The 24,552-nt window shown below is 35.3% G+C and overlaps 4 protein-coding genes across 4 annotated transcripts; 3 read left to right on the forward strand and 1 right to left on the reverse strand.

Annotated features, from left to right (window-relative positions):
- The first annotated feature begins 5,716 nt into the window (after window positions 1-5,716).
- Window positions 5,717-8,864, forward strand: LOC113347823. The gene is made up of 6 exons (XM_026591494.1): window positions 5,717-5,950; window positions 6,048-6,252; window positions 6,352-6,473; window positions 6,701-6,865; window positions 7,458-7,551; window positions 7,687-8,864. Exons 1-6 carry the CDS (start codon window positions 5,749-5,751, stop codon window positions 7,886-7,888), a joined length of 990 nt encoding a protein of 329 aa, XP_026447279.1. The 5' UTR covers window positions 5,717-5,748; the 3' UTR covers window positions 7,889-8,864.
- A 517-nt stretch (window positions 8,865-9,381) lies between these two features.
- Window positions 9,382-18,517, forward strand: LOC113351193. Its single transcript, XM_026595223.1, has 9 exons — window positions 9,382-9,401; window positions 9,789-9,910; window positions 10,427-10,546; window positions 10,834-10,924; window positions 16,725-17,048; window positions 17,139-17,257; window positions 17,481-17,660; window positions 18,013-18,091; window positions 18,226-18,517. The coding sequence occupies exons 1-9, from the start codon at window positions 9,382-9,384 to the stop codon at window positions 18,515-18,517; spliced, it is 1,347 nt and encodes a 448-aa protein (XP_026451008.1).
- A 172-nt stretch (window positions 18,518-18,689) lies between these two features.
- LOC113347826 (uncharacterized protein YfhR-like) lies at window positions 18,690-20,670 on the forward strand. The gene is made up of 7 exons (XM_026591497.1): window positions 18,690-18,829; window positions 19,135-19,247; window positions 19,342-19,424; window positions 19,593-19,714; window positions 19,838-20,002; window positions 20,138-20,228; window positions 20,332-20,670. Exons 1-7 carry the CDS (start codon window positions 18,790-18,792, stop codon window positions 20,531-20,533), a joined length of 816 nt encoding a protein of 271 aa, XP_026447282.1. The 5' UTR covers window positions 18,690-18,789; the 3' UTR covers window positions 20,534-20,670.
- On the reverse strand, window positions 20,610-22,143 carry LOC113347825 (UDP-glycosyltransferase 91C1-like). Its single transcript, XM_026591496.1, has one exon. It carries the CDS (start codon window positions 22,093-22,095, stop codon window positions 20,656-20,658), a length of 1,440 nt encoding a protein of 479 aa, XP_026447281.1. The 5' UTR covers window positions 22,096-22,143; the 3' UTR covers window positions 20,610-20,655.
- Between the last annotated feature and the right edge of the window lie 2,409 nt (window positions 22,144-24,552).

A 24,552-nucleotide genomic window follows, 5' to 3' on the forward strand; every position in this document is an offset into this window, starting at 1 on the left:
ATTTTAGTGTTAGCCCCCGCCAAAAGAAAACTTCAATCTTGAGATCTCTAATCAAACTTGCCAAATTACTTTTTGTTGGAATATATGACACATATATTAGCTACCAAGTGATCGAGGTGGTCAGTTAACTTACGTGCATTTGACGGATATACGAAGAAGATATTTTACAAGACCAAGTCATGTAGAAGATCATTTAATCTAGCTGGTAAATCTTGTATGCTAGATGGATAAGTTTAAGTTACCTAGTCAAAACAGTTTGTTAGTCTAGGTTTCCCGTTTCTTCAATCCTATAAATAGGATTCATCTTGTAAATGTAAACTATCCCAGAATTATCTATCTGGAGATCAATATAATCCACCCTACGGGGTTCTATCAGTGGATGTAGGCGTTAGTGCCGAACCACTTTAAACATTGTCTTCTTTGATTTCGTTTTCTCTAATCGATGATCCGTCTCGATACCCATAATTTATTATGGTATCAGAGCGGGGAGATCCGCTCATATGCTTCTGCTATCTATCTTTTTGGTTATCAGATTTATTTTCTCATAGTTTATGGGTATCACATTACTTTTTGGTGTTGTCTTATTCACATTACTGTACAATTCATCAACATATGCTTTTGAGTCTATGCAGTATTACACATATCCCTTTTGGGTTTCAATGGAACTATGGAAAACCATGCACAAATACAGTTTTGGAACTTCCATTTTTCAGTGTTTCAACGCCAGCAAAAGTACTCAATCTTCGAAATTCTTGCCAAAGTCCACAAAGATGTTGCATTACTACTGACTATTCTTGTTCTTTTACTTGGTCAAGAACAGTAGATCTAAATCCGAGTATCTCGTTCCTTTTTCGGATATCTCAAAACTTTAGAAAATAATCCCATAATATTTTGCTTGAGTGTCGCAATTTACGCAACGTTTTAGTCTGTGACTATGCTAAACCTTTGGATGTCGTTATCTCTAAAGTCAATCAATCAAGCAGATTGTTTTCCCATCGATATATCAGTCTTTGTCGATGGCATAAGTTTTTTTTTCAGTCTAATTTACATACTTGGATCACAACCCTTGTCCAGGTTAAGTTATCTATAACTATTCTTCTGTATTATTTTGATACGGTTACATCCATTATCAATCATGTAGCAAATCATAAATTTTCTTTTTCTTCTTTTCTGAGAATTTATTTCCGAAAATATCTCTGATTTTCGAGAATATCCTGCCATATATATGGTAGCCTCTTTCCTTCGTTTGGTAATCTATTTTACATTAAATATTTTCTCTAGTTTTTTGAAAATATACTAGTATGATCTTTCCGATCTCATATCCAACACCAGTTTTCATTCACGAAAACTCTCAGAGACAGATATCCATCTGTGGAAAATTCTCTTTGTCTTATCAAGCCAAGCCAATATTCATACTATTTGCTGCGCAAACTTGGTTCATTTTCTGAACTTCATTGATCTCTCATCATCATGAGTTCCTTCTCATATTTTTATGACTATGGATATCGATAATAGTTTCATGACTTTGTGCAGAAGATGATAGTTTCATGACTTCGTTTTTTTTACAAATCAGTTTCTTATCTATTGACTGACTTGATCAAATTTCTCGTCAAGGCTAAATTAGCTTTTTAGAAACTCATTCACTATTTCTATATCATCATTGGTTTGCCAAATTCAGGCAACTATTTGACGATCTCTCAATAATTTTATGAAGCATGCAAATGCTTATATGCGTTATCACTAGGTTTAGCTAAGCAAACCTAATCATCATCTTATATCTTCGGACGATGTTTATCTTTCCGTCTGCAAATTTTTTGTTCATAAAAACAGATACAAAAGATCTTTTGTTGGGTTATCAACAACAGTGGTACTGCCGTTTCTCAAGTACTCACTAACACCATGGAGTTTAAGTTATCTGGATATATACTCGCGGCATGAAGACCGTAAAAATGATGAAAAGAAGATAATGAATATCATTTAGCAGTCATCTTCTTTCACAACAGTTCAAGTTGGACACTCCAATTCTTTACGTGTTCAACTTGAGGAGGTATTAGAATATACCACAAGGTCATGTGGATAAAAAACAAAGATAAGAAGAACCGAGGCAACACCAGCATTCAAAGATCGTTCTTAGAAGACCAACATTCCATATATCGTCTAAAGTTTTGAAGATCATTTGCTGCTCCTATTACATGGTTCATCAAAGTTCAAGTCGGTGGTGGTTAATAATTCGACGATTAATGAATGAAGATTCCATGCCATGATCGAAGTAGTTATACAAAGCTTAGTTTCCAAGGTTTCTTTTCGAGATACTGTCCAAGTTGCACACTTCGATTCTCTCAGTGTCCAACTTGAGGGGGGGGTGTTGGAATATATGACACATATATTAGCTACCAAGTGATCGAGGTGGTCAGTTAACTTACGTGCATTTGATGGATATATGAAGAAGATATTTTACAAGACCAAGTCATGTAGAAGATCATTTAATCTAGCTGGTAAATCTTGTATGCTAGATGGATAAGTTTAAGTTACCTAGTCAAAACAGTTTGTTAGTCTAGGTTTCCCGTTTCTTCAATCCTATAAATAGGATTCATCTTGTAAATGTAAACTATCCCAGAATTATCTATCTGGAGATCAATATAATCCACCCTACGGGGTTCTATCAGTGGATGTAGGCGTTAGTGCCGAACCACTTTAAACATTGTCTTCTTTGATTTCGTTTTCTCTAATCGATGATCCGTCTCGATACCCATAATTTATTACTTTTCTTTTTGTTGAGTATTCTAGCATGTGTTTCTTTTCAAATGCACCCCCATATTATAGCCCATAAATTGTTCCAAAGACGATGATTAAGAAGCTCATCACCCCAATCATAACTCCAAGTTATGATAGTTGTGATGATATTACTATTGGAATTCTAACGGAAATTACGTCATTCGGGAAAAAAATATCCAAATTCTCTCATTTCTCGAACAACCATATAAAAAGTGGACATTGATAGTTATGAAGACGAATATTTGAGGCTTCATCTTAGAGAGTTGCATGGTCGTCATGTGAGTAATATAAACTTCCAGCCGACAGAATTGAAAACCGTGCCTCTATGGACAGCTCGGAGAAGATTTAACAATGCACTTTTGGTCAAAACCAAGCCAAGTGAATTGTTATCAATTAAACATTATTTTTATTTTAATCGTGTTAAGTACATGTTATCACAAAGAAGATTTAATGAAGTGAGACTATCTAAATATAGTGATAAATTAAAAGCTAATACATCTCCTAAAAATATTAGGTTAAAACTAACTACTAAGTACATTTAAATTAAAACTAAACTAGTACAACGGACTAAAATTAACTAATACATTCGTTTTCAAAACTTAAATAAAACTGAAGTACGTACTACATTTAAATCAGACTTAAGCATTACATTTAATCGAGGTGGTATGCATCTTGTTCTTCAGAGGCGTCATCGTCCTCATATTGGGTAGATTTTGGGGTGTGTTGTTCATTCGGACTTTCATAATATTAGTTGTCGTAGATTCATTGTTAAAGTGCTCGTGAAAAAAAGTTTTTTCTTGTTAAATTTCTCTAATGATCTAGCTAGTTCTACCTGACGGTCGTTTTCCATATGCTCGGCATAATTAAACTCATTTGTTGAACTAGATGTTGTATTTTGGGTTACATCTTTTGTTGCTTTTCTATCTTTTTGACATGCTCCTCTTTTTCTTTTAATATTTCTATGAATATAAAATTTTTAATTGTTATGTTGCTGATTATTAAGAAACTCAGTAAGTGGGGTTGTCGTTGCTTACGTGAGCAAACAGGTACACCATTATGAAATTCCATTGGAATTCACTCATATGGTTTTCTTTTTGATACTTGATTACCCTCTAAGCGTGTGGACTAAATAAGTTTCATCAGAATGTTGAAGCAACTTTCATGTTGAACCCAACTTTGTGAGTTCTTTGCAACTCTTCTGGGCATCTTTGTGTTTGTAATTTGGAAAAAATAATTTAATTAAAAGAGTACACAATAAAAAAAGTTTACCAAAATGAAATGCAAGTTTGTTTTTATCACTGGTTAACATTCACCGCTTCATTTGCATCGTACATTTTCAAGATCAAAACAACATATTTACCAACTTCTTTGATGATAGAATGAAAAACGATGAGACAACTCGTCCCTAGACAATGATGGATGTCATTGGTTTCTTCAAAAAAAAATTATTATAAAACGTAGCCCTCATTTGTTGACGACTGTTGATATCATCTTTCGTAAAGTGTACATAATTTCTACAAATTTGATTCATTTTTATCCACCGTAAACTTGACACCATAAACTCTACTGGATTTTTATTGCGAACACCTTGCCCTTTTAGATAGAAATATGGCTATAGGAACGTGTGACTCAAATGATTAAAAACGAGGCGTTTATAGAAAATACAAAGAGGGCCACGGATTTTGTCGTCAAGATATATCTGTTGGGATGCTCTTCTTGCGTCGCGCGACAGAACAAGAAACACTAGCGGTTGAACTTAGACTGTATGCCTTAGTTTCACATTTCTTGATCAACTGTGCGATGCAAGAAAAGACATGTGTCTCTTGTTAGGCTGGTAAACCCTCAAATTTGTTGGTATTCCCCTCAGTTGTTCATGTTTGCCCATTCCAAGGTAGAGCAAAATGGGAAAATCATAGGTTTCCCCTTCGCATAGAAATTGTCATAATATCTTTTACTTTACGCAAATTTGTCGTTGACTTATAATCACCGTTGGGATCAGCTCAGAATTTTACGCAAATTTGACTTGTTATCCAATCCGCCGACCCGAATTTGGTCATTTCGATTTTTGTGGTTATTGTTGAGATTATTAGTTCCACATTGTATGGGTAATTAAGATCCTGCGATTTATAATTTTTTAGGACCTCTCCACTCATGGTCAATTGGTTTTGAGTTGGATGCCCGTATTCTAACATGGTATCAGAGCAGGCTATTTGTGTCGAGTCAGTTGACCGCACCTTTACTCCGCGTCACCCGATTTATTGTCCACGTGTTAGACCCAACGAGGCTACACGTGAGGGGGCGTGTTAAGATTATTAGTTCCACATTGTATGGGCAATTAAGATCCTGCGATTTATAATCTCTTAGGACCTCTCCACTCATTGCCAATTGGTTTTGAGTTGGATGCCCGTATTCTAACAGTTATCAGCAAATCTCTCTCGTTTTTGTCTTTTTCAACATAGAATATGCTACCTCTGTTTTTGGAAAATAAATACTTTAACTTTTTCATTTTAGTCTAAGAATATGTCAAATTAAAAAAGTGAAAATATTTTTTTTCTAAAAACGGAGTGAATAATTGTTTTTGAATGATCAATAACTTTTTGTTATACACAGGTGTAAACAAAGGTATGCCGTGTCTAATCGCATGACAGATTACACCATCGTTTTAGGCGTGTCTGTACAACCTAGGCATTATCTAAATAAACGATATTTTTCTTCTGTGATTTCTTTTTCTTCAAGCAATTTTTGATAAATTAATATCTCCGTTCAACTATTTTATTTATTTATTTATTTATTTTTGCACTCAAGAATATTTATTTTTTTGATGTTTTTACTATATTATCAAAGGACTTGAAATCTGTCTTGACTCTTGTGGTCCAAATCTTGGTTAGTGACCCCAAAATGGACCTACCTTTGGGATTACGGACCTTATAGTCTCCACCTGAAGTTCTTTGAGTCCTGGATTCCGCTGCTGAAATGGCAGGTCTTAGCATGTACTGTAGACTAAACCCATATTCACCAAAACCACTAACCAAACACACCCCATCAACGACGTATCATCATCCCTCTTCTTCATCATCTTTCTCCATCTCTCCTTCTTCACTCCCTAAATCCCGATTCATCAAATTCTCAACAATGGCTTCTCAATCAGTTCCTTCTGAGAAAACCGTTAACTCAGGTAAATCTAATCCAACGGTTCAATTTAATTTCATTACATTTTTTTTTACAATCATCATAAAAATGACATATTTTTTTGTTTTTATTTGTCAAATTAGTGATTGTTGAGCAACAAAGAGTTAATGTAAAGAATAAGTACGGTGAAAATCTTGTTGGTGTCTTACATGAAACGGGTTCAACAAAAATTGTAATCTTGTGCCATGGATTTCAATCAAGTAAGGATTCTCGGATTAACAGGAATTTGGCTGAGGTTTTAACGAAACAAGGGATTAGTGTATTCCGGTTTGATTTTTCTGGCAATGGGTATGTGCTTCTAATGTGCATTGAAGATATTTGTGTTTATGCTTGTGTTAATGAGTAGTTCAGCTAAGCTTTGTGTCGAATATGGTGTACTACTTTTAGGGAAAGTGAAGGTACATTTCAGTATGGAAATTACGTTAAGGAGGCTGATGACTTGCATTCTGTGGTCATGCACTTTGTTGGGTTGAAACGCGTGGTTGGTGCAATTGTTGGGCATAGTAAAGGTAAGCTACATGATCCATGTCCATCTGTTTTGCAATTTATAGCATTTTAGCTGTTAGGAAAAAGGAAATTGTTTATGTGGAATTGAATTGGAGAAGCCTGAAATTTTGTGAATCCCACGATGTTCACAAACTCATTGGTTGCTGAGCATTATCTAATCCGGCATCCAAATTGTTATATATATGTTCTTGCTTCTTTGAAATATTGTTACTAAATGAAATTCTCACAGGAGGAGATGTGGTGCTTGTATATGCTTCAAAGTATCATGACGTACCTACAGTTGTAAATCTTTCCGGACGCTACAATATGGAGAGAGGTATTGCAGAACGCTTGGGTAAGGATTATACGGAAAGAATTGAGAAAGATGGATTTATTGATGTAAAGGACAAAGAAGGTAATTGTTTTCAATTCAATGATTGAATTTACACTTTTCATATGGCTTACATCGCCCATACTGCACATTCTATTTAGTTGCACATCTATAGTATTTCTATGTGTATTTCTATAAGGATGTTTTTTTCTTTTAAATTTATTTTCGTATTTGTGGTGCTGTTAATTAGTTCAACCAGTGAATCAGTAATTGCAATGTTCCTAGCTAAAAAAAGGTTGAGTTTGTGTGGCTAGGATCCCAGACCATATCCGTCAAGGCCACGCCATGGCTAGTTGAGTGGCAGCTGTTTAGGCTTGTCAGGGTTCATATCGAGGGAGGGCAAGTATGTGCGTAAATGCTGTACAGGCCTATCCTGGTTGGAATTTTCTGTTGTCTATGGCTGTACATACTGCACATAACTATTCCTGGTTGAAATTTGTCGATCACCTGTTTGTGCAATAATAGACATGCACTGATAAGTAACTATAGTTTGAAATTTTCATAGTCCATACATGATTAGAACATGCCACCGCTATTTGCTCCTTCTTTCGTTTCTTGGATCTGTGCACTGATATCAAATGAGCTGTAATCTGATCATATTATCATCAATTTGTAGGAAATGTCCAGTACCGTGTGACGAAAGAGAGTTTGATGGAACGCCTTGCTACTGATATGCATGCATTATGCCTTTTATTTGGAAAGGATTGCAGGTGGCGATATGCTCTATCTTAAATCATACATGTATATTCTTCTTTCTTCAAGTTAGTATAGGTAATAGGCATGCTGAATTGAGATTCTTTTTTCTTGATAATGACAGCGCCAAATTTTACTGCTAATTTATGTAGGGTGATGACAGTTCATGGTTCTGCGGATGAAATTATAAGAGTTGAAGATGCGTTTGAATTTGCCAAAGTGATAGCCAATCACAAGTTACACATAGTGGAAGGCGCTGATCATTGTTACACTAAACATCCAACTGAATTGGCGGAGGTAGTGGTGGATTATATAAATGAATCTTTTCAGGCGAACACCATCACCCTTCAGTAGGTATCTGTTGCCTAAGGGCTTGTTTACAGAAGTAGCCTACATATATGTGATGTGATCATTCTTCGTGGTGAAATTCATAAACCACAACTTATTTCTATACAAAATAACTAGCGATATATATCATATTGCGTTTGGATCATTGATGTGTGTTTTATGAATACATTAATTATGTTACATTTCTTGCCTTGCATTCTTGAGAACATGAATTTAGATTGATACCATGAGTGTAGTGGTGCGAATGTTTTGAACATCACACATGTCATATATTTCCCTGTATTTTATATAGACTCATATGCTTTGTAACCGATTCATTTGCGAATTGCTTTATACTATGTGAGAGGTGCTAGATGACTATCTACAACTAACTGATTTTAGATGGCTTACAAGGTTAGTAGGATTTGTAGTTATTTAGTAAAACCTAGTGATGAGCCCTTGGAACTTGGAAGCAAACATATGAGGCCATACTGGCATTTTAATGACTAAACAAAAGCACTTGCAGATGGTTTTCGCCTCTCCTTTAAGAATTTAACTATAGGAGTTCTTGTGCTTAACATTTGCAGGACGTATTATTGCCTCTAGATCTTTTCCATGCAATACATTAGGTACTCTCAGTTTTGGTCAACTGTTTTTGGTGTTTATATGTGCTTTTTACATCCTTATTACCTGAATAAGTCTACACTTTATGTAATGGGTAATAATCACCTTTACTATAAATAAATAAGAGGAATAATTCTCCTTGGAAAAATGCTAAAAGAAAAGATTCATCAAGTGGAAGCGGAACTGGTCCAGATTACATAATAAGATAGGAGAAATGGTAGGCAAGTTTAAACTGACTTGGTCTATACCAAAACCAATATCCAAGCAGTCCCCTTCAACTTCAAGAGTTCAAGTCTCCTTCATCCTACACTACCTCAACGGTGCCGGATCAACTTATCAAGTATGGCTGAATCATCTTCCCTGAAAAAGCAAAACTCAGGTAATCAATTCTGACGACCAGATTCTTCTGTTAATTATTTCCTTAAAATAATAATCTTATATTCGTTAGCACATTTCTTTGAATTTATGCTGTTGATCATTTTAGTAAATTAAATAGTCACTAGATTAGACTAAAATCTTTCGGTTTTTTTTTTTGAAAGGAGATTGATAATGGCATATAAGATTAATATATTGGTGAGATAATTTGATCCGCACATGATTTTCGATTAGTAATGTTATTGTACTCATGCATCAATGCAACATGTATAATTTTGTTAGTTATAAACTTACAATGACAAATTCCGAAGCCTCTTCGAAGGAGCCTAAAAAACTATGTAGTCTGATTTCATTTTTATCCTAAGTGATTTTTATTTCGATTTCACAGAAAAACATCACACAATTTACAAAGTTTATCCATATATTAGTGATTGAGCAAATTATCATCAAGAACAAGTATGGTGAAAAGCTTGTGGGTGTATCATACGAAACGAGCTCAAAAGAAGTCATAATCCTATGCCATGGACTTGCATCCAAGAAGGTTCGTTTTTCTAACTTCTATGTTCTAACTCCGATAGATCTTTTCTCTTTTGACATCGGATTTTTAAACTACTTTAATAGTTAGTCTGCTTGTATTCTCGTACATGAGTTAAGTGGGTATGTCATAACTCAATGATGGAGTTTTCGTTTATAGGAATGTCCGATTAATTTGAACCTCTCTGATGCTTTAACAAAAGAAGGAATCAGTGTTTTCTGCTTTGACTTCTCAGGAACGGGTATGCATTTAATCTTTGTGTTTCAGTACCTCTATTAGGCTAAAAATATGTCAACAAATTTCTATGATTATGACTAATAGAATTTTAAACTAATATATTTTCCTTGATTTGAATTTGGCTAATTTTATGCAAACTCGCTTGTTTTCTTTTAGGGAAAGTGAAGGTACGTTTGAGTTTGGTAGCTATAGTAAAGAAGCTGATGATTTGCATTCTGTAGTCATGTATTTCTCAGGGCTGAAACAAGTGATTGGTGGAATCCTCGGTCATGGTAAAGGTAATCTGACTATCTGTTTCCTATTATGATATTCTTACTCTTTCATCTGACTTGCACTAGACATTGAATGTTGAGCATAATTTAGTATAGATTGTTCATTTGTAAAATGGTGGACTGCTACTGCAACCAAGGTTTACTGTGTTCACATAGTAGGACTTTTAGACTAAGTGTACGTCTCAGAATGAAGTCATAAAATTTCAAAAAGTTTGGAAATACTTATCAATAAGTAATACCATCTGTAACATCCGATTTGATGTATTTAATGCGGGTTTAGGTTGCATGATAAGATTATGTTTAGAGCTGCTAGATTCTACTGGTCCACGCTGCATGATTTCGCCTCTCCTTATCGGCATGTGAAGATTAGTGACTTCATTTATTTGTAGTTAAAAGTTTGATTATCACTCATATGTTGTACATTTTCTGCTTTCTCTGAGACTTCGATCTAAAACTGATCAATAAGTGTTCTCACGGGAGGAAATTCTGCGCTTGTATTTGCTTCGAAGTATCATGATGTAGCAACAGTTGTGAGTATTTCTGCACACTACTATATGGATAAAGGAATTGAAGAAGTGTTGGGTAAAGATTATATGGAAAGAATCAAGGAAAAGGGATTTTTGGATTTTATTGGTGGTGACGGTAACTTGCAGTTAGTGTTTAATTCGTAGCATATCTCAGTTTGTTTTTTTTTTTTTTTGAAGTGGATATTGGTGGCTAACCAAGATCCCGAATCTTTAGTATGGGGATGTGGTGGTCGATTAGGGATTGGAGCCAAGATTGACTGATGGGGGGTCCATACCCCATCGGCACCCTTAGTGAGACCTAATAGCCGGGAGAATTAAAAAATTTCATAAACTTTATAAACTCTTTTGATATGGTGTTAACATTTGCGTGCCGGTCTGATTGAGTATTTGATTGAACTATAGGAACTCAGTACCGCGTCACAGAAGAGAGTTTAATGGAACGCCTTGGTACTGATATGCATGCCTTGTGCCTCTCAATTGCACCGGACTGCAGGTTGGTCTTGTTTTAAAGTGTGCTTTTATTTGTGTAGGTGCTTCATTTAGTTTTAGTAGTCTATGAATTTGACATCATGGAAAATTCATGGATTTAAATGAAATCTTAATTTTTTTTAATGAATCTGGGAGTCTCAAATTCTTGATTTTTTAAACATTAACTTAATCACTTAAAATTAAACAGGGTATTGGTTGTTTTTGGATCTGCTGATAAATGTGTAGCTTGATAGAGCCATACCTAATCGCAAATTGCATGGGTTCGGAGGTGCTGATCATAATTTCAGTAATTGTCAACCTATGTTAGCTAAGGGGGTGGTGGGCTTTATAAAGGAACGTCTTCAGGAGACCAACATCACCCATCATTAGGTACCATGTAATAAGTAATAGTTACCGTTAAAAAGATTCAGTGCCATATTCAACTTCTTAAAGTTGTTCCGTTTCTGCTAATAATAAGTGGTTGCTGATATGTATTTTCTGAAGCAACTGTCTACAGATTTGCTCACTTAAATTCTTCTATGTAAATTTTTGTTGATATTTTTATGACCCATGGCAAAATATTTCGAACAACTTGAATAAATTTGTTCCCAGCTGTCTCTCCAATATCTGATGAGACCATCTGTGAAATTCTGGGCAGGGCAATGGCTTGGCCAAAGTGCAATACAGCAGTCCCTAATTCTTATTATGATTTATAAGGAGCTGAACAATATCATTTACACATGAAACATTCAGTTTCTCATACTTAATATCTCTATCATCTCATTGGTATTGTTTCCAAGAACTTGTCTTTCATCATGCAACCATGGCAATTTTAACTGCCTCGGCTACCGACTCACTAAGGAAAAAGATCCATCTTGTTTGTTCCTTTGTACTTCTGCCCCCACCTTTTTCACAGACCGAGAGCACGAAACAAAACAAGCAAATTCTTTAAAAAAAATTCCCAATACGCCGGAAAAAAAAAAGAGGAAACCTCTGACACATGATGTTGCAGCTAACCAGGTATTCGGTCGTTGTTTATCAGAAAATCGACAAATTTCTCCATGCCGTTGTTATATTAGTTTGATGAAGAAATTGAATGAGAATTTATATTCTGCTGTATTTCCTTAATTTGTTGTGTTTCCTTATTTGATACTAGCAAAATACGCATTTACCTTACAAAATAAAAAGAAAAATTAAGTAAAATATTCGCAGAAAAGTCTTCCTTCAAAAGTAGCAGTGTATGTACAAAAGTGATTTATGAGATTTCATTCTACTGTAGTTACAATTAACTGCAAGACCGTGCGGAACCACATAATACACTTGTTCGTGATATATTACTCGTTCTATGTTACACCAATATTCATTAAAGGACAACATGCAGTCCACGCTACCATGTTGTATATGCCGTCGTCAGAAAACGGCTAACCTTTATCTAACCACATTTTTATATAGTGCGATACAACCACCATCTTGTGGATGACCAATACCTGTTCCAAGAAGGCAACATCAATAAGAGTTCTAGTAACTGATAAGCAAGCAACAAAAAGATATGTAGTCAAGAAGAACGAATACATAAAAAATTCAAAGTAGGCCAATTGTTCTTAACAATATAAAAGGTGGATCACTGTCCAAGGCATCACTTTGACACAACTGAATGCAGAAGTCAAGAAAACAAAGAAACCATTCATTCATATTCACTTACACATCAATAACTATTTGGTCTGTAAATTCATGGAACATTCCATATCTTGACTATTTGATTATTAAAATCTTGAATGAAATCAATAACACCTTATACTTTATATGAATCGATCCCTTCGCCCACTATCATCTCTATTGTTTAACCAAAATAGTTCTCAGCCCTAATATCTACCCCAGTTGAAATCCATTCAAAGAATTAAAGAAAACACAATGGAACTAAGAATGTCATCACCTTATTATAACCAGTATTTTCAGTTGAGAGTTGTGCCTGCCTCTTCTTGGTGCATAAACAATCACCCACACATGTTTCTTAAAAACCCATTGTCAACAGAAGGATGTTGTTGTTAACCTGCGGTATGGGAAAAAGAATGTAAGAAAATCTATTGAGATTTATTCCTAATTTTAGGATGCTTCTATTTTTATAGGGAGACTCCCTATATAACTGAAGGGAAAAATATCGTTTGGTCTTTTTTTAGATGAGTCCATGTCTGTTTGGTCCTTTAGGAAAACGCTTTTACTGTTTGACCCATAATTATTTAAAAAAAATAAACTGACAAAAGTACCCTTCCGTGTTAATTTTTACTTATTTTCTTGTAGCAAGTTCATTCCAGAAATGAAGTCCATATAAAAACCTAAAAAAACAAAAATGAAGTTCATATAAAAACCTAAAAGAAACATACTTCATTCCAGAAATGAAGTCTATATAAAAATCTAAAAAACAGATTTCATTCCAGAAATGAAGTCCATATAAAAACCTAAAAAAAACAGACTTCATTCCAGAAAGGAACTTCATATAAAAACCTAAAAAACAGACTTCATTCCAGAAATGAACTACATATAAAAACCTAAAAAACATACTTCATTCCAGAAATGAAGTCCATATAAAAACCTAAAAAAAAAAGACTTCATTCCAGAAATGAAGTCCATATAAAAACCTAAAAAAACAGACTTCATTCCAGAAATGAACTCCATATAAAAACATATACAAACCAGACTTCATTTCTGGAATGAACTCCATATAAAAACATCAGCAAGATCATCTTCATCTTCTTCGACGTCTTCAACAGCAGCAGCAAACATCATCATCACGAAAAAAACATCAACAAATCATCATCAACATGAAAAACATCAACAAATCGAGATTTCCAACACGAGCAACAAACAGAAATCATCATCAACACGAAAAACATCAACAAATCGAGATCTTCAACACAAGCAGCAAACAAATATCTCATCATCTTTGTCTTCAACACGAGCAGAAACATCAAAAACGCATCTTCATCTTCGTCTTCGTCTTCAACAATAGCAAAGAAATCAAAAACGCATCTTCATCTTCGTCGTTTTCATAATCTTTATATGATTCTTCGTCATCTTCATCTTCAACACCATCACCTTCATCAAAATCAAACACCAGCAGTAAAAACGGAGAAAGAAAATCAAGAATAGAGAAACTAGATCTGAAAAAATTAGGAAAGAGAAACAAATCTGAAAATAAAGAGGAGAGAGATTGTAAATCTAAGAATGAGATATTTTTTTAGTGATTTTGTCTATATATGTGGCCCCAAAAGGATATTTCTGCCACCACACAATGACATTTACATCATCCATGACATCAGCCTAGGACCAAACCATAATTTTTAGGACCAAGCTATAATATATTTTACCAAAAAGGACCAAACAGACAGTTGACTGATCAACTGGACTAGACTCTTTCTAATATATTATTTCTAGGACCTAATGGTATTTCCTACATAACTGAATGACTGGGTACTGAATCCAAATTTGCATTTTCCAACAGCTCATTCTTTATCCAAAACATTGAAACTTAACACTACGACTAAGAGTATTTCAGCTACAGATTGTGTATATGTAATCAGAAGCACTACTACTAATAATAATATGAAATCCTTAGTAACCAATTTAATCAGATACATGTACATCTAGGATATCGGCGTTGGACGTGGGGATTTAAATTGGATACCTTATTATTGCCTTCCATTGCTGCAGATTTTCCAATTTTACTGCAATTCTAGATTTTTTCAATTTTATAAGTCACTATTGCGGCATAAGGACTCCTAGTGTTCCAAAATAGAAAATCAATAGATTTTATTGAACGTCAAATCCACTTCATCTGATTTCAATTTCTCTAGTCTCTACAAATTAAAATTACCATAAATCTAAGTGAAATACCAATTTGGTTTACTAATTTAGCTTCTGAAATCTGAACGCAACTCATCTAGAATTGCTAAAGCCCAAATTCAGAAAACATTAGTACTCTGAAATGAACACAGGAAATCTCTATAGCCTGAATTCCAATTCTTAAAATTGTTTTCAGCTTGAGCAAATGAATATCAGGTGGCAATCATTTTAATCCCGACGGAGATTAGTACCAGATGCAAACCATTCATTCAACTTAATTGATTATAATGATTATTGCAAATAACAATAGTAATTCAACATTCAACAGAGTATTACATAAACTGATTCTGAGTAAACATTAAATCTAGTTCTTTTGATTTCAATTTTTCTACTCTCTACAAAATTACCAAAACCTTGAAATCATAACCATGATCATATTGAGGAAAACATGAGTTTCATAGTTAATAAACTTGGTGAAATTGAAATTGGTACCCGATGAAGAGATTAGTTTATCGGATTGGAAACCTACTTTCACAGGCAAAGAATATAAAAAAATTGGGTGATTCATAATTAAAATCATACCTTTAGAAAATCAGAAGCAATTTCGAGTTTTGAATCAATATTCATGCGTCTTTACTTGGGCAACCATACATCACTCACTTCATCTTCTTCTTCCAGAAACCCAAAGTTTGAAACCTAACACAGGAGAACATTTGTTCAAGTAGCAGAGAATAAAGAGGGTAGGGAGAAAAAATTGTTGGAGACTCTTTGAAAAGAAAACTTGATCGCAAATCACAGTTTTTGTATCGCCTCTTTCAGAGTTGAATATTTGGGTTTCGATTTCTTTCGACGGAGAGACACATGAACGAAGAAGAGGAGAAGATGGAAACTAAAATCGAAGGAGATAAAAGAACAAAGAAACGTAAATTCGCAAAACTGAGTTCAATGGGATTCGATCACGTATCCCTTGGCTGTCTATTTTACAAATATAAGCTTCCTAGTGTAGGATTATCACGTCTCATACCTGTAGGAGTAATAAGATGAGGGATGAGTATTAAAAAAGTTTTTCTCTCTCCATTTGGAATATCCCAAAAAAAAAACTCAAACTACCTCCTCCTCCTCCTCCTCCTCCTCCTCCTTCTTCTTCTTCTTCTTCTTCTTCAATTCTTCAATTCCTTCTACAAATTTTCAATTACATATCAATTTTTTTAGTAGATTTTTGTGTGTTGCCTAGATTTACTCTAATATTAATTAGGGTAAATTTGGGTAACATTTAAATTAGGTTTTTATGCTTTCAATAAAATTTGTCCTTGTTTTATAGGGATCTTAAAGTCAGGTTAGGTTTTGTATATATTTTTCCTGATCGTCTCTAATGGCTGACGATTGTCATTATGAAGAATATAATAGCCTTAATGGCACTTTGTTAACATGTGATTGTATGTTCATGTATATAGTTGACGACGATTTCCTCCGGCGTGACGTAGGTCTCTGCAACTTGATACAAGATCCATTGCTACCGGTTTTAATCGTGATTATGATGTTATGTGCTTATCACTCCTTGTTATGGGAACATCAAGATTTGAAGAAATTATCCAAATGGTTGGAAAGAGTTCCAAAAACCATCCCTCAGAAAACAACTGTTTTCTATTTGAATATATACTCAATACTTTTAATGTGTGTTAGATCTTTTGTATTAGGGGCTCCCATTAAATGTATTTTTTATTATTCTTTGTTAATGATGTATGAATTTTTATCACTTGTTGACATTTTATTGATTTAATTACTTTAGGGGTTCTGTTTAGCCCCTTGTTCCTTCAAAAGTAAAAAAATAAAATAAAATAAATGAGGGATAATTTAGATATTCCCCCATGCTACACCAAAACCACCCAAAAGGGGGCCTTTCTTTATTACAGTAAGATAAGATTTTTAAAACTGTATAAATACCTGCTGTACAACTATTTTGGTATATATATATATATATATAGTTTAGGGTTCTATCAAAAGATTTTAGGTGATTTTCTAGTATTAATATCCGCCTATCACATCACCGGTCTTCATTATCATCTTTCTCTTAATGGCCGCTCATTCGCTCAATCATCATCTGTTATTGTTGAGGAACAAACAGTTATTGTAAAGAATAAGTATGGTGAAAATCTTGTTGGTGTCTTACACGAAACGGGTTCTACAAAAATTGTAATCTTGTGCCATGGATTTCGATCAAGTAAGGATACTCCGATTAACACGAACTTGGTCGAGGCTTTAACAAAGCAAGGAATTAGTGTATTCCGGTTTGATTTTTCTGGGACCGGGTATGTGCTTCTAATGTGACTTGCAGATATTCATGTTTATGCTTTTATGTTAATCTATACTTACATGAACTTGTTCATTCTACTCTTCAGGAAAAGTGAAGGTACACAACATGATGAATACATTAAGGAGGCTGATGATTTGCGTTCTGTAGTTCTACACTTTATAGGAATGAAACGTGTCATTGATGCCCTTGTTGGGCATAGTAAAGGTAAGTCCCTTTCTTTGTTTATGTACAAGTTATTACACCATAATCAGATCATTTTGAACTTGCCGATTGGTGATTCCTCTTCTGGAGATTATGTTAGCACACCGTAAATCATATCCCACACAAACTCATCTTATCCGTTGCTGAGCATCATCTAATTCCGTCTTCCAAATTGCTATACTTTCCTGCTTCTTTGAAATATTGTTACTGAATGAGCTTTTCACAGGAGGAAACGTGGTGCTCATATATGCTTCAAAGTATCACGATGTAGCTACACTTGTAAATGTGTCCGGACGCTACAATATGGAGGGAGGTATTGCAAAACGCTTGGGTGAAAATTATAAGGAAAGAATTGAGCAAGATGGATTCATTGATGTAGAAGATAAAAAAGGTAATTGTTTTTTTAGTTGTCACAAATGCAATCATATAACGATGTTTCCTTTTAGTTGTGGTGCTGTTAATTAATCCAACCAGTCAATCAGTTATTGCAATGTGCCTAGCTAAAAAAAGCTTGAATTTGTGTGGCCAAGATCCTACAGCCATTTCCGTCAAGGCCGCACCATGGCTAGTCGAGTGGGATCTGTGTAGACTTGTCTACATGTGTACGATAATTCCTCGTGTCTGCCGCCTGAGTGTACAATGTAGAAATGTACACAACTCTCCCTGGTTTCGAATTTTCATAGTCCATACACGATTAGAATATGTGCAGCGCCATATTTTTCTTTTTTCTTTCGATTTGAGCACCGTTATCGAACAAGGCTTCACGGCAGAGAGCTTGATGGAACGCCTTGCTATTGATATGGGTGCATTATGCTTGTCAATTGGAAAAGATTGCAGGTGAGTGTACGCTCTATCTTAAATCGTACATATGTATTCTGCATTTTTCATGTTAGTACTGAGTAATAGTTACAAAATTGAATTTCTCTTTTCTGGATAAGGAAAGTGCTTAATTTTACTGCAAATTTATGTAGGGTGTTGACTGTTCATAGTGCTGCGGATAAAATAGTACCAGTTGAAGATGCGTATGAGTTTGCCAAAGTCATAGTAAATCACAAATTGCAGGTAGTTGAAAGGGCTGATCATGGTTACAATAACGATAAACATCTATCTGAATTAGCGGAGATAGTGGTTGGCTATATCAATGAACTTTTCATGCAAACACCATCACCTTTGCAGATAGTTGTCGCCTCTCCTAATAAGCTTTTCATTATAGAAGGTCTTGTACTTATTCTCAGAATTTTCCTGATGTACTACCGCCGCTAGATCTTTTCCATGTAATACATTTTTTGTATCCGAGTACGAGATTCAGTCTACACCTTCTTTAATGAGTGAGAATAAACTTTACAGTGAATATATATATATAAATAGTGGGAACAATTTTCCAAAGATGCTAAAAGAAAAAAATACTTTATCAAGTGTAAGTGGGATTGTTCCAGATTACAGAACCAATAATCAAACAGTCCCCTTCAACTTTTAATAGTTCAGTCTCCTTCATCCTGCACTCCCTCAACGCCGATCGGATCAACTGATCAAGGATGGCTGATTCATCTTCTTCCGTGAAAGAACAAAACTCAGGTAATCATTTCTGAGTATGAGATTCTTTTCTTAATGATCTAATTTTCTTTACCATAACTCTTTGAATTTATAATGTTGACTAAATTTTCGTTTCGCTTCTTGAATTGGGTTGACAATCGCATATAAAATTAATATACCAGTGAAAGAACTAGATTCAAATACACATGATTTTGGATAAGTAATGTTTATTGAACACATGAATACAACATATACCCGAAGCTCATTCGAATGAGTCGGATTTCATTTTATCCTCCAAATGATTTTACTTTCGATTTCTCGGAAAACTAACTTTATCTATACACTAGTGACTGAGCGAGTTATCATCAAGAACAAGTATGGTGAAAAGCTTGTGGGCGTGCTATATGAAACGAGTTCAAAAGAAATTATCATCCTATGCCATGGATCTGCAGCCAAGAAGGTAGTTATAAACTAGTTTATAGTTACTCTCTAGTCTCCATGATTGTATCCCGGTGAATGTACCATAACTCAAGGTTGGAGTTTTTGTTATACAGGAATGTCCGGTTAATTTTAACCTCACGGATGCTTTAACAAAAAAAGGAATCAGTGTTTTCTGCTTTGACTTCTCAGGGAACGGGTATACATTTCAAGCTTTAAATTTCAGTACATCCATCTAACAGGTTATTTAAGAGGATTTCAAGAAATTTCTTTGATTCACTGGTAGAATTTTAAGCTTATATATTTATCTTGATTTGAAATTCGGCTAACATTATGCAAAATTGTTTTTTTTTTCTTTTACGTTTAGGGAAAGTGAAGGGACGTTTGAATATGGTAATTACAATAAAGAGGCTGATGATTTGCACTCTGTGGTCAAGTATTTCTCAGGGTTGCAACGGGTGATTGGTGGAATCCTTGGTCACAGTAAAGGTAATCTCAGTATGTGCACCTATATTATTATTATGGTATTCATACCAGTTCATCTTGCACTAGACCATTTCTGCTTTCTCTGAAGCTTTTAGATCCATAACTGATGAATAAGGATTCTCACAGGAGGAGATTCAGTGCTCGTGTATGCTTCTAGGTATCATGATGTAGCAACAGTTGTGAATGTTTGTGGACGCTTTAAAATGGAAGAAGGAACTGAGGACGTGTTGGGTAAAGACTATATGGAAAGAATCAAGGAGAAAGGGTTTTTGGATTTTGTGGGCGATGAAGGTAACTTGACTTCAATGACGTGTTGGTAATCCTAAATTTCGATTACTATGGGTCGTGCCCCAATTCCACCATTGAGCTTTAGAGACTCTTTTGTTATAATTAGTTGCCTGTTTGATGAAGTTGATTGAACTGTAGGAGTTATGTACCGTGTGACAGAGGAAAGTTTAAAGGAACGCCTTGCTACTGATATGCATGCCATATGCCTCTCAATTCCAACGGACTGCAGGTCAGTCTTGTCTTCATGTGTTCTTCTATGGAATCTGGGAGTCTCAAATTCTTGATTTTACGGACATTTAACTTGATAACTTAATTTAATTTCTACTAAACAGGGTGTTGACCATTCATGGATCTGCTGATGATTGTATACCCGTGGAAGATGCATTCGAGTTTGCTAAAGTCATACCTAATCACAAATTGCATATTATTGAAGGCGCCGATCATGGTTACAGCAATCATCAATCTGAGTTAGTTGAGGTGGTGATGGACTTCCTAGTGGAATGTCTCGGAGGACCAGCTTCAACCTACATATAGAATATGTTGGGTAACATCTAATAATTATTGCTGAAAAATTCAGTGCCATAGACTATTTCATAATATTGAATAATACTCTTATTAGAGAACAGAAGAAACCAGTGCAGTGCATTGCCTAATTCTTATGTTTTTTGAAGGAACTGAACAAAATCATTTACATATGAAACATTCAGCTTCTCATTCCCAAATATCTCTATCATCTCTTTGGCATTGTTTCTGAGAACTTGCCCTTCATCTCCTGCCATGGAGATTTTAACCGCCTCGGCTACTGACTCACTAGAAAACGATCCGTCTCGTTCGTTCCTATGTACTTCTATTCCAACCTTTTTCCCATCCAGCAATCTAGAATTCAAACCTTGATCATTTAGCATTGGTAACAAAACTAGAACTCTTCCAAAAGCTAGACCTTCTATAACGGAGTTATAACCGCAGTGAGTCAAGAACCCGCCGATACTCGGATGACCCAGTATTTTCACTTGGGGCGCCCACTTCATATAAACCAAACCGCGTCCACTCATTCGATCTTCAAATCCTAATGGTAAGGATTGTTCCGAGTTATTGAGTGGTTTCCTTAGCACCCAAAAGAAAGGTAACCCGGTCGATTCCAAACCAATGGCTAACTCGTTCACTTGTTCTTGACTCAGTACCGCTTCTGTTCCTAAAGCAACATAAATCACTGACCCTTGTTTTTGCCTGTCTAGCCAGGTTTTAATTTCCACCCAATTGTTGCTTTCCTCTTGATCTTCAACTAGTGGTGGTGTTAGAAATCCTAACGGAATCACTGGTTTTTTATAAAGCTGGTTGAGTAGACTCAACCAGTCCGATTCAAACTCAGGTGAACTTCTTATCGCAATAAAATTACTGTCCCGAATTACCATCCCAAACCGACGTGTATCCGGAACAGCTTTATATCCATCACTTTCAAGATCATCACCATCGTGAGTTTGATCATCCTGTGGTGGAGCGCCCTTGAAGTACTCTAACAATTCATGAGTCCGATACACAATATTAGTCTGAAAAGTGATCCATTTCGGAGTAGTAGTGAAATCCTCCGGTTTCAGATTTCGATCTCTCTCTTCATCCAACAACACTTCCGGCGGGCCAATAAAGCCCATGAACGAACCCGTAAAAACCGCAAAAAATACACAAGGAATTCCCAGGTTTTCTGAAATTTTCGGTACCCAATAAGAAGCATAATCATGGATAATATAATCTGGTTTAGAATTGATAAGATAATTAGTAAGTGGTAATTCTAATCCGTCGAAAGCTTTTTTGAGATACTGGGTTTTCTCAATTGGTATATCGTTTGAAGATTCAGCTGATTCTGGTAAGTTCTGATCATGGTTTAATGGAAGAGAAACTAAAGTTATTAGTGAAGATAAATTTTGTGGGATTTTTGGGAGTTTTTGGAGATTTTTTGGAGTCGAAACAAAAGAGATTTGAATACCTTTTTTCGCTAAAGATACTGAGAGATGGAAAAATGGTATTAGATGGCCAATTGCCAGCCATGGAAATACAACTACATGAAGTTTTTTCTCTAGCTCTGGTTTTTGTTCATCCATGATTGAGGAGAACAGATAAGGAGAGGATTATCTCTTCTCCTAATTTACTGGGAGTTAAAAACGCAAAGCCAACTACACTTGTACACGTCTCTATCCTTTTAAACAATAATTGGTTTCCTTTATTGACCTTTTCAGCGAACCCTATTCGATTCATAGTGGTATGAAGTATGAACAGTATAACAAACCCACTACAATTTGGAAAAAGAACATACGAGACCAAACTGTACAAATTATCAATGCATCATCATGCATGACCCTTACGAATTCTCATGTAACAAACGTTAAAAAAAACTGCGCAGCTATTAAGTCTACACTCTGAGCTTATGACAACCAAGGAAATTGTATTTTCTTTTCTTCTGCTTCTTTTTCCTTCCTTTTCTCCTCATCCTCCATAAATCTTCTGGAATCACCTCTCTAACTAGTCTCCAGTTTTGTGGTTCGAGCATGGTGTTCTAACTACTCTAAGGAAGACCCACACCCCACGGGTTCAAGTGTTTGTCTGACATTGATGATCGAAAAGGTAACCGTTCACATTCGCCCACTATTCATTTTTTCGAAGAAAGAAGAACCCTTTTGTGGCCAATACTCGAAATAGGGATGACATAGTGGAATCTGTAATTCTTTAAGTGCTTGCAAAACAACAATTCCACAAACAAATGTCATACAAACCACCAATATACTTATTGTTTCTTTCGTGGATGAATTCTTTGTCTTGCTCAACCGTTTTAAGCAAAAGGACTAAGAAAGTTTTGAGATCCCATTATGCCTATTGACAAATAGCTGCAAAAAAGCACAAGACAGATGAAAACAATATATTTGCCCCAGCCACAACTTCGAAAATTCAAATACCTGGATTTCACTCGCTCAACTGTCAGCCAAAAGAACTTATAAGTGCCAGCAGAACTGGTATCCACCACCTTAGATATTTTTCTGGCCTTTAAGAATTCATCCGAATCGAGTAAAACTGGACTTTCATCAAAAGTAATCGCATTAAAATGTTTTGGCATGCATGATATATCAAGATTCACAAGTTTTCTGCATTTGGGGTCATATGAGACCAAATCATCCTTGCTTTCTAAACGTACACCGTGTAATAGAATCTGGCGATTCTTATCGAGATAATGAATGAAAATTGGTCTCATCTTTCGAAACACTGAAAATTTTGGTCCAAGAATCTATAACTCCGTAATCTTTCATCACCCATAGATCGAGGTTCCCATTGCCAGATGTATCATTAACCTATAAGAATAGGTCCTCACCCAACACACCCACTTCCATATCATTAGACTGTAAGGAAACGTTGGGTTTCCTAAATTGGGTGAACTTCCATATATAATATGGGTTGCCTAATGGACCACGGTTTCCTAGTATGAGTTGGTTTCCTAAACCAAAGAGGCTAATATTTGGGAACCAAGTTTGTGACTCCTATATAAGGAGCTCTAGGCTAAGTGTTTTAGTCATGCAATCCTCAATGTAAATCTCGTAGAGATGTGAGGGATTCACCCCATTTATTGAGGTGATTATGTGAGAGACCTAATGGTGGAAGGAGTACATCATTATGGTGTTTATGGGATACTTATCGATGTTGGAAGATATGTCGTTATGGAGTATTCGTATGGAGATGTTGGTAAGGACATCTTGTTGAGGAGAAGATCATCTTGGTGGTGCTGGATTAGATTATTGGTGTTGAGCTAAAGGCGTCCATGATAATCTATATCAAGGTGTGCAGAGAAGATCGTCTCGTTGTGGTAGATAATGTGGTAAACATTATCTCGTATGGGTGAAGATGCTACTTTGGATCTTATAAAGTGCTTGTGAGAGTTCTTATGTTCGGTCATGTTGTGGTGAGTCGATGGATTGATTTAGTCAATCAGTTGTGTAGTTCTCAGTGGTGATTCTATAATAAATAAAGAGGTCGTAGCCGTTTGGTGGATGTAGAAAATATTACACACATTGTGTATATTGTTGAACCACGTTAAATCCGTGAGTACTTTACTTCTTGTTGCTTTGTTTATGGCTTGCATCTATGTGGTTGTCTTTCTCTTCTTCTTATCCTAAATCATAGAAAGGTTCATGGAGAAATCCGAGAAATCAAGTGTTTCTTGTTAGCTAATATGTTTCCGCAAGATTAGCACGTAGATGGCTCTGAACCCAACATTTGGTATCAGAGCATTAGGTTAGATACCAATTGCCCCAACATAGACGAGTACCCTTCGTTGTTTAAATAACAACTGGGCATTTGGATCTCTTTAATTCTCTCTTCAATATCTTTAGTTCGCTCTTCAACGATATCGAAGGAAACTATGACTTTAGTCTTACCTATCCAATGAATAATTCCATTTAAAGGCTTCGTAGAAATCTAATACGATGTATATGATAAGTTATGTTTCCAATGCTATTCCATGAATTTGTACCTAATCTACTAACCCAAACTTCAGAAGTAATACTAAATCGGGT

The sequence above is a fragment of the Papaver somniferum genome, chromosome 2, assembly GCF_003573695.1.
Source record: "Papaver somniferum cultivar HN1 chromosome 2, ASM357369v1, whole genome shotgun sequence".
Lineage (NCBI taxonomy): Eukaryota > Viridiplantae > Streptophyta > Magnoliopsida > Ranunculales > Papaveraceae > Papaver > Papaver somniferum.

What these genes read in the sequence shown, in the direction of transcription:
- LOC113347823 (XM_026591494.1), top strand. Translation starts at nt 5,749, where the DNA reads ATGGCAGGTCTTAGCATGTACTGTAGACTAAACCCATATTCACCAAAA. An exon ending in TGAGAAAACCGTTAACTCAG is followed by an intron (nt 5,951 to 6,047) that starts GTAAATCTAATC and finishes TTGTCAAATTAG; the next exon opens with TGATTGTTGAGCAACAAAGA. An exon ending in TTATTTGGAAAGGATTGCAG is followed by an intron (nt 7,552 to 7,686) that starts GTGGCGATATGC and finishes TAATTTATGTAG; the next exon opens with GGTGATGACAGTTCATGGTT.
- LOC113351193 (XM_026595223.1), top strand. Translation starts at nt 9,382, where the DNA reads ATGGACTTGCATCCAAGAAG. An exon ending in TCAATTGCACCGGACTGCAG is followed by an intron (nt 10,925 to 16,724) that starts GTTGGTCTTGTT and finishes ATATATATATAG; the next exon opens with TTTAGGGTTCTATCAAAAGA. An exon ending in CCTTGTTGGGCATAGTAAAG is followed by an intron (nt 17,258 to 17,480) that starts GTAAGTCCCTTT and finishes AGCTTTTCACAG; the next exon opens with GAGGAAACGTGGTGCTCATA.
- LOC113347826 (XM_026591497.1), top strand. Translation starts at nt 18,790, where the DNA reads ATGGCTGATTCATCTTCTTCCGTGAAAGAACAAAACTCAG. An exon ending in AATCCTTGGTCACAGTAAAG is followed by an intron (nt 19,715 to 19,837) that starts GTAATCTCAGTA and finishes GGATTCTCACAG; the next exon opens with GAGGAGATTCAGTGCTCGTG. An exon ending in GGATTTTGTGGGCGATGAAG is followed by an intron (nt 20,003 to 20,137) that starts GTAACTTGACTT and finishes ATTGAACTGTAG; the next exon opens with GAGTTATGTACCGTGTGACA.
- LOC113347825 (XM_026591496.1), bottom strand. Translation starts at nt 22,095, where the DNA reads ATGGATGAACAAAAACCAGAGCTAGAGAAAAAACTTCATGTAGTTGTA.